General features: G+C 43.6%; 1 protein-coding gene across 3 annotated transcripts in view; it reads left to right on the forward strand.

The window, feature by feature from the left end:
* TBC1D7 (TBC1 domain family, member 7) overlaps positions 1-10,030 on the forward strand; it is a 77,136-nt gene extending 67,106 nt beyond the window's left edge. For all 3 annotated transcript variants that reach the window (XM_006864083.1, XM_006864085.1, XM_006864084.1), the window contains 3 exons: positions 7,208-7,353; positions 8,280-8,409; positions 9,944-10,030. In XM_006864083.1, coding sequence (XP_006864145.1) covers positions 7,208-7,353; positions 8,280-8,409; positions 9,944-10,030 — 363 coding nt within the window. The remainder of the gene's footprint in view (positions 1-7,207; positions 7,354-8,279; positions 8,410-9,943) is intronic.

The following is a 10,030-nucleotide window of genomic DNA, read 5'->3' on the forward strand; positions in this document are numbered from 1 at the left end:
TTGATTGATAGCTTTGCTGGATAAAGGATTCTTGGTTGGCAATTTTTTTCTTGCAGGGTTTTATATATGTCTCCCCATTGCCTTCTCGCTTGCATGTTTCCTGCTGAGAGGTCTGAGTTTAGTCTGACTTGTTTGCCTTTGTATGTGACCCTTCTGTTTTTTCTTGCTGCTTTCAGGAGTGTCTCCTTGTCTTTGAGTTTGGAGAGCTTGACTGTGATATGTCTTGTGTTTCTTTTGGGGTCCACCCTTCCTGGACTACGTTGGGCTTCTTGGATGTCTATCTTTTCGCCCTTGAGGATGTTAGAGAAATTTTCTTCTAATAGTAGGTCTTCGACTATTTCCTCTGTGGACTTGTGTGACTCATTTTGTTCTAGAATGCCAATAATTCTTAGGTTATTCCTCTTCATGTTGTCCAACATGAATCTTAGACCTTCCTCTGAATTTTTTACCCTTTTTTGGGTTTGTTCTTCTATCTTAATGGTATTGAGAGACTTGTCTTCCAGCTCACTGATTCTTCCTTCCATCCCATCTATTCTACTCCTCTGCCGTTTTAGGGAGTTTTCTATTTCTGCCATTTTGTTGTTGATTGTTTGGACCTCTTTCTGTATGTTTTGGATTGTTACCACTGCTGTTATCTATCTTGTTTGATTGTTCCTGTAGTGCTTTCCTGATTTCTTCCTTATTTTTCTCAACTCCATTGTAAAGTGTTTTGAGATATATTATAATCATTTTTCTGAATTCTTTCTCAGGTATCTCCAAGGCCTGCCCTCCTTCCAGCATGGAGGGGGTCTACTTCTGGTTAATTTGTCTCAGATATTTTATCTTTTTTCTGGACATGTGCCAATATGATCATCTGCTTTTGCTTCTTTGGCATGTTTAATGTTTATCTGTGGCCCTAATAATTAAGTATGTGTTGTGGTAATTTTTTATGTTTTCTGATTACCTCCAGGAATATGTGATCAGGATGTGGTCTTCCCTTTTCATGCTTCTTATTGCTTAACTCAGAGTAACTTTTTTGAGCCTCAGTTGGGCCTGGGCCTCCGTGGAGGGCCGTTTGGGCCTTGGGCAGGCGGGTTGAGCCTAGGGCGAGCAGTTTGGGCCTCTGGGGGCCTGGGCATCAGCGACTGGGCTGTAGGAGGTTTGGGCCTCGGGCGGGCAGGTTGGGCCTCTGGGAGCCTGGACGTCAGTGACCAGGCTGCAGGAGGTTTGGGCCTCGGGCGGGCAGGTTGGGCCTCTGGGGGCCTGGACGTCAGTGACCAGGCTGCAGGAGGTTTGGGCCTCGGGCGGGCAGGTTGGGCCTCTGGGGGCCTGGACGTCAGCGATCGGGCTGCAGGAGGATTGGGCCTCAGGCGGGTAGTTTGGGCCTCGGGCGGGCAGGTTGGGTCTCTGGGAGCCTGGACGTCAGCGACCGGGCTGCAGGAGGGTTGGGCCTCGGGCGGGCGGGTTGGGCCTCTGGGGGCCTGGACGTCAGCGACTGGGCTGCAGGAGGGTTGGGCCTCGGGCGGGCTGGGTCTCAGGGGCACTGGGCCTCAGCGACCTGTCTGCGCGGCGGGTTGGGCCTTGGGGGTCCTGGACCTCAGCAGCGGTGGGTATGTGATTTGGGCCTTGGTTGGGCCTGGGCCTTTGTGACCAGTCTGTGGGCAGGTTGGGCCTCAGGGCAGGCCTTGGCCCCAGTGGGAGTATCTGGGCCTTGGGAGGGCCTTGGCCTCAGTGGGCGGGCTTGTGCCTTGGACGTTCCTGAGCCTTGGTGGCTTGGCAGAGGGCTGGTCTAGGCCCTCTAGGGGTTGTAGAGGGCTGGGGTAATGGCTGGAGGGAGGCAGTGTCCGTATTTGATGATGTAAAGAATACCTCTCTGTCTCTCTGCACCATGGATACCCCAATTTTCCTGATATCCGCGCCGATATCCCTCTCTATTTGTTCAGCTTTGTTATCCTTTTCTCTGGAAGTGCAGCCTCCTAAGTGGGGTTGCTCTAGCCCTGCATTCCAGTGTCTGCAGGGGGCAGAGGCACTTGCAGAAGCAGGAACCGCGTGCAGGCAGGCAAAAGCTTAAAATGCCTGTAATTCATCAGCAATTTATCTTTTAAAAAAACAAGTTCAGACTGTTGAAAAATAAGATTTTATGTTTGTTCAAAGGCTGTCTATCTGCTAGACAGAGGTTGCCTATGTGCGATTCTGCCCCTTTTCCCCGGAGACTTCCCTACCTGGATTGCCTGGTCAGGGAAGCGCCACGTCCTTCTGGCCAAAGTTAACCTGAGAAAAATACCCATAAGTTGAAAACAAAAAGCAGAGTACTAAATTCTATATTAAATGTGAATCTAGTTAATAAAATACAGAAAAGTTTGCCATATGTATGTAGGCAAATAAATTATGTGCATCCTAAATATCACTAGTAATTTATCCTTTGGGCAGTTGGGGTTATAAGTGATTTTTATATCCTTTATTATTTTTTGGTTTGCAAGTTTTCTCATTATGTTGTTGTTAAGATCCATTGAATTGGTTCCAACACATAGCGACCCTGTATAGGGTTTCCAAGGAGCATCTGGTAAGCTTGAACCACCGATCTTGCAGTTCAAACAGCTTTGCAAAGCTAATTTAACCCACAGGACCACACCAGGACTCCTATGAGCTATTATAAATCAGGAAAAAATATTTAGAAAAACTTGAGACATTAATTAAGGTCTACCTTCAGTAATTACCAAGATATTGATTAGTGTATTTCAAAACTTATTACTTCACAGTAGTCATTCATTCATTTTAATCGCACAGTGAGTGCCTGCCCTGCCAAGCATTATTTTGAGTTCCAGCTAACTTGCAGTAAACATAACAGATACAGTGCCTTCCTTCACTGATCTTATATCCTGATAAAGGACAAAAGACAACAAATAGCTTAAAGATCTGTATCTTATATATAATCTTGCATATTGACTTGGGTGTAATTTTCTTTGCTTTGATATGTGTAAATGTGTCATTTTGTTTTTAAAAGTACATATACTATATAAGTACTTCTTGTCTATTTCTGGACCGTTTTGTTTATTCTCTTCCCTGCATGTACACAGTGTCTGGTGATAGTGGACATTGGAAGGGTCATAAATGGTCTTTTTGAAAGAAACCCAGATTCTGCATCCCCTAGAGGAGAGGTTTTCCAGGACACGAAACTTTCAGTGCTGAAACCAAAACAGATCAGGTATTCGTTCAGTTGGTTACAGTAGATTGTGATCAAAGCTGTGGTGGTGATGTGCATGGGATGCTGGGGACATCCAGGAGGAACACCCAGCTTTGAGAAATGTGAGCAGTGTTCCAGGAAACGTACCATAGGAGCTGATTTCTGGAAGGCGAGCAGCCAGGCAGAGAGGGCCCACTAAATTTTTCATATTTACTAAGTTTCATCTTGTTTGTAAGGTTGTTGTTGTTGTTGAGTGCCATTGAGTCGGGTCCGACCCATAGCGACCCTGTACAGGGTTTCCGAGGGTGTAAATCTTTACGGGAGTAGAAAGCCTCATCTTTCTCCCTGTTTGTAAGGTAGACATTTGCATTTGCTTAGGTGACATGGGCTCTGATGCTACTCTTCTGTGTAGTGAGTGCTAACCGTAGGATTTGACCCTCTTGGTCCATCCATAGCCAGCATCCATGAGCCCAGCAGCCTGTGTCAGGAGGATGTGGTCAGGTACTCACAGCACTCCAGGTCACTCTCGTGCCCCTTTGGATGCAGCTGCAACATAATCTTTTGTGAGAGGCTGCTAGACAAAACCCAGATACTTTGCTTCCTCTGCTTTATTTCTCTGCCACCCAAATATTCTCATGTGCATTTGTGTTGTATACAGAGTTTACTCTGTGGGCATCATGGTAGTGCTGAATATACTGTCTGTCTGTGCTGGAGGAAGGATTGGTCCCATTCTTTTTCATTCACACTCTCATCCCATCTGTTTCATTGTGTTTTGCATCTTCTTTCCTTTTGTTTTTGTTTTTTCCTATGTATGTTCTACTGCTCTAGGCCAGCTGGTAATATCCACAGGCTTTTGCTCTGAAGTTTACAAATACACACATTTGCTAATTCAGAATTTTTTATGTTCAGTTCTGTGATATTGATTATATTCTTCATGTTGAGCAACCACCCTCAGATCCATTGCCACATTTTCCATCACTATGAATAGATGCCGAATGCCTCCAGAAAATGGACTCTGCCTCTCTCCTGCCTGGTCTTTATACATTTACCTATTCTAGATATTTAATATAAGTGGACTCATACAATACTTTCCTTTTTGTGCTACATTTTTCACTCAGCATAATGTTTTCAAAATTCATCCATGTTATAGAACGTATCAGGACTTCATTTTTCTGTATAGATGAATTCAAGACTTCATAGTATGAATAGACCACATTCTACTAAATTGTGTGTATCCATTCATCTGTGGATGGACACTTGGATTGTTTCCACCCTTGGGCGATTGTGAATATTCATGTGCAACTACCTGTTTGTGTTCCTGCTTTTGATTCCTTGTGTTATATACCTAGTTGTGGAATTGCTTAGTGGAGTCCTGGTGTGGTGCTGTGGGTTAATGCACCAGACTGCAAAGCTGTTTTAACTGCAAGGTCAGCAGTTCAAGTTCACCAGCTATTCCTCGGAAACCCTATACAGGAGTCGTAATCGACTCGATGGCACTTAACAACAACAATCTATTTTTAACTTTTTGAGCTTTCACTGTACTGTTTTCAACATGAGCTATACCATTTTGCATTCCCACCAGCAGTGAATTACGATTCCAGTTTCTCCACATCCTCTGAATTTTATCTTAGGTTATTGAATCTGTTTAATGTAGTTAGTATTGTTTTTAGGTGCTATCTAGTTGCCCAACCCTGTGGACAATAGAACAGAATATTACCCAGCCCTCCTCACAGTTGTTATGCTTGAACCCATTGCTGCTGCTGCTCCTGTGCGAATCCATCTCAATGGGCATCTTGCTCTTTTTTGCTGATCCTCCACTTTACCAAAATGATATCCTCAACTAGGGACATGTCCAAAGTGTGAGAGACAAAGTCTTGCCATCCTATATTCTAAGGAGCGTTCTGCCTGTACTTCTTCCAACACAGATTTGTTTGTTCTTCTGGCAGTCTGCAGTACTTTCAGTATTCTTCTCCAGCATCACAATTCAAATGCATCAATTCTTCTACAGTCTTCCATATTCATTGTCCAACTTTCACATGCATATGAGGGTATTGAAAACACCATGACTTGGGTCAGTCCTCAAAGTGACATCTTTGCTCTTGAACAAATGAAGCCTTGTGTAGCAGATTTGCCTAATGCAATATGTTGTTTGATTTCTTGACTGCCGCTTCCATGAGTGTTGATGGTACATCCAAGTAAAATGAAGCCTTTGACAACTTTAATCTTTTCTCCATTTACCATGATGTTGTTTATTTCTCCAGTGGTAAGGCTTTTTGTTTTCTTTATATAGAAGTGCAATCCATACTGAAGGCTGTGATCTTTGATCTTCATCAGTAAGTAATTCAAGTTCCTTTCGCTTTCAGCAAGCAAGGTTGTACCATCTGCACATCACAGGTTGTTAATGAAGCTTCCTCCAATACTGATGCCTCGTTCTTCATATTATCCAACTTTTCTTATTTGCTCAGCGTACAGGTTGAATAAGTATGGTGAAAGAATACAGCCTTTTACACACCTTTGTTAATTTTAAGCCATTCAGTGTTCCCTTGTTCTATTCTAACAAATGCCTTTTAGTCTATATACAGGTTCCTCATGAACACAATGAAATGTTCTGGAATACTCATTCTTCATAATGTTGTCCATAGTTTGTCAGGATCCATACAGTTGAAAGCTTTTGCATGGCCAATAAAGCACAGATAATCATCTTTCTGGCATTCTCTGCTTTCCACTGTTTCTTACCACAGATGTTGTCAGTTGTGTATTCCACCTGGTGAGGTCCATGTGTATACTCACCTTTTATGTTGTTTTAAAGGTACTTGCAATGAGCACCTGTCAAAATTCTTTCATGTGATCTCCAGTATAATTTCTAACACCAAGACCATGCTTTCCCAACTACTGATCCTTCTTTTTTGTTTCAAACTTTTGCATGCCAATCACCAGTAATTATCAGTGCCTCTTCATTGCATGTTTGAACAGTTTCATATTGAAGAAGCTAGTAAAATTCTTCAGTTTCATCATCATTGGCTGTAGAGGTTGGTGCGTAAATTTGAATAATAGTAGTATTAGCTGATCTTTCTTGTAGGTGTATGGATATTATCCTATCACAGACAGCACTGTAGCTCAACACAGATCCTCAATTTTTTTTTTTAAATGATGAACGCGACCCCATTCCTCTTGAATTTTCTGTTCTCGCCATAGTAAACTGAATGGCCATTGAATTCACACTGGCCAACACCAGTCCGTTTGAGCCCACTAGGATATCGAACGTCATGCTTTGCATTTCATTTCTGACTGCCTCCACTTTTCGTAGCTTTAGACTTCGCACATTCCATGTTCTGATTGTTAATGGATGTTTGCAGCTGTTACTCCTAATTGAGTCGTCCATCAACAAATGAAGGTCCCAAAAGCTTTACACCATTCACGTCATCATGGTCAACTCTACTTTGAGGAGGCAGCACTTCCCCACTTCTCTTTTGAGTGCTTGTCTACCTGAGGGGCTCCTTTTCCAGCAGTAATAAGACAGTATTTTGGTGATATTCATCATGTTTCAGTACTCAATATTCTGGTGCTATCTGACAGTGTTTGGCTGCTATTCGTAAGGTTTCAGTGGCTATACATTCCAAAATAGGCCACCTTTCCTTCTTCCTAGCCTGTCTTGGTCTGGAAGCTCCACTGAAACCTGTCTACCATGGGTGGTCCTGCAGGTATTTAAAATACTGGTAGCATAGCTTCCAACATCCCAGCAACACTCAAGCCACCACAGTATGACAGACTGACAGTACAGTGGTGGATAGTTAGTATTAAGCTTCCTTTTTTCCCTTGGCACTGAACCATTTTCATCGCCGCAAGTCCTTATCCAGGGAAACCCCACAGTTACGGAGAACAGTGGGGAAAGTGACCTCGGAAGCTGCTACGTCACAAGAGACTTGGATGATTCTTAGGTTTGTTTCCTTGTACCCAGTATGCAAATCGTTTTCATCATGGACTGTATTACCAGATGATGTTATGTCAGAGGAAATGGGTAATCTCTTCCTGTTTTATCACTAGCCAAAGGCTTTTGAACAATACTTGAATCTGGAAGACAGCAGGCTGCTGAGTCATCTGAAGACGTGTTCCGCATTGCCGCTACTTCCCTACGATCTCTGGTTCAGACGGTGCTTTGCAGGATGCTTGCCAGAATCCAGCCTGCAGAGGCAAGTATTCCAGTGGCATGTCGAATGTGTATGCTCATTCCTCAGAACACATATGTGCTTCCGAGCCGTCCAGTCACACGAGGCTGCCGTGTCCAGCAGCTGACACCACCACTCACGGCTCTGCTTATGGTTGCCAGTTCATTCAGAAACAGTGAGGGCCCTCAGCATGTTAGGTGCTGGCTCATTGTAGTTACATTTGACACCGTTTCCAGGAGTTTCTAGACAGGGCCTTTCCTTTTCCAGAGATGTGGTCATTGTAAATCCCAAGAACATCTTGTTAGGTCTCAGTTCAGCATGGCACCGCCAGAGCAGCGGATGGCAGTCAAACATCTGAACCTGAAACTCAGCCTTTTCCGTCTGTTTCAGACATTTGTTATGGGCAAGTGCTGCGGGTCCCAGAGTGGAATAGGCCATGAGTGCCTGGTGCCTCCCCTCCAAGCCCTTCTGAGGCAGTTAAGAAAGGCAATGTGCAGAGAACGTTACAGGACAAATAACAATACAGAGAGCGTAGTTTCAACTTTCAGAATTGTAGGAATTATCTGAACTGTTATTTTAGTGTGGTGACAGGTCAGTAGGAGTCCCCAGGTGGTACAAACGGTTAGCTTGCTCAGCTCCTAACTGAGAGGTTTGAGTTCAGAACTCAACTAGAGTCACCTCAGAAGAAAGGCCTCATGATCCCCTTCCAACAATCAACCACGGAAACCCCACTCTGACACACATGACAAGTGCTGATTGTGGCTGGGATCAATTTTAAATGATTGATCGATTTTGTTGTTGGGTTAGTAATCATTTCACAGCGATTCTCTGAATCTTATGCTTAAAATAGAAGGAGTAATTTGATCCAATTTTATAATTTGAGATGTCTAGGTAAACATAAATTTCATTCCCCTATAATGTAATTTAATTGCATCTCTGTTTTTTTGTAGAGTTTGGGACAAAGTTGTAAGTGGATCCTGTAAGATCCTAGTTTTTGTAGCAGTGGAAATCTTACTAACCTTTAAAATAAAAGTAATGGCTCTGAACAGTGCTGAGAAGATCACAGAATTTCTGGAAAATGTAAGTGTGCTTCATCTGATACAATTTAGAATCTGGGCAAGAAGCCAGTTTAGCGAGTCAGATTTTCCTACTGTGTTAAATTATTCCAGAGTAAAGATACGGTATCTTTTTAGTTTATAACAAACATTTTTTCACTTGAGAATGTTTTGATTCAAAGTTGATCTGTGGATAATACGGTGCAGAGGGTTAGGGACTGCTAACATAAGGTCTGCAGTTCAAACCCACCAGCTGCTCCACAGGCAGATCCTGAGGCTGTCTGCTCCCATGAAGATTTACAGTCTTAGAAACGCAAAGGAGCAGTTCTACTCTGTTCATAGGCTCGCTATTAGTTGGAATCAACTCTACAGCAGTAGGTTTGGTTTTGGTGGGTGGTGATGTACCCTCTGTGTGTGGGCAGGTGATGGTCAGGGCATTGTGACTGTCAGGGGTGTGCCAAGAACAGAGGGTGAGGAGACATGGCACCAGAGGATGACTGAGGTTTTTGTTAAGGAAAAGGAGTCCTGATATTTGGGGGCATGTTGTACTCTCATTCATTTCTGTTACTGTGTCTGGCATAATCCCACTTGGGTTGATTATTAATTTAGTGCCTGTTGAGAAAAGTCTAAATGAATCAGCCTTTCCCTGTATGTCTCTTAGACTAGAATGCTGACTACCTGGTGAGAAGTAGAATGAAGAGACTTATTCCTGGATGGATTTCACAGGAGCCAAAATCTTTTCTTTTTTTTTTTTTAAAAAAAACAGGCAAGATTAATTTTTGAAAAGTAGCTGATGAATAGAAAGTCCTGGGTGGATGTGTACTAGGTAAATGAACCCTCCCCTGATAATCACTAGTGGCCACGTGCCGAGGACTGTGCTCAGTGTTTGTCGTGGTTAGCCCAGGTCATCCTGTAAACAGCTCAGTGCAGAAGGGCCATCACCATGCCTGTTTTAGAGATTGCGTAGGTAGCCGCCTGAGGTCACAGAGTGAGTAGACAGCGTGGGATTTGAACCTAGAACCTGAATACCAGAGCCCTATTGTAGTGTGTTTGTGGGCAACATGTGAAACAAAGCTCCTGGAACACCTTTGTTGTTGTTGTTGTTGCTGTTGTTGGATCATTTCCTTGTCTGTCTGCCTGCCTGTCTGTCTTTCCCTCTTTCTCTGTAACAAGTCTACACGTAATGGAATACCTGACAGTTGAACAGTCTCCACACGGACAGAGCGTGGCATCTGTTTATCATGTTGCTCAGGCCTTAACCTGTAACAGAATCTCTGCTCCCTCTCAGTAGTGATCCCCCTTCGCCCTCCTTCCAGCCCACCCCAGTAGCCACTAGTAGAATTTGGTTTCTAGACACGTATGCTAGTTCTAGATACTTGATATGAGTGAGTGCGTCCACTATCCATCCCTTGTGGAGAAGCTGTCACTCAGCATCTGGCAACTTTTTTCATAAAACCAGTGAAAGTCCAGTAGAAAGTAGTGTTCTGCCACAGCAAATGAGAAGGATGCTGAAGTCATTCACACTGAAATTTCCTGAGGACCATTTTGCTTGTTCACAGATTCCACAGGACAGCTCGGATGCCATTGTGAGTAAGGCCATCGACTTATGGCACAAACACTGTGGGACTCCAGTACATTCTGCCTGA

This window comes from Chrysochloris asiatica, unplaced genomic scaffold, assembly GCF_000296735.1.
Source record: "Chrysochloris asiatica unplaced genomic scaffold, ChrAsi1.0 scaffold00060, whole genome shotgun sequence".
In the NCBI taxonomy this organism is placed as follows: Eukaryota; Metazoa; Chordata; class Mammalia; order Afrosoricida; family Chrysochloridae; genus Chrysochloris; species Chrysochloris asiatica.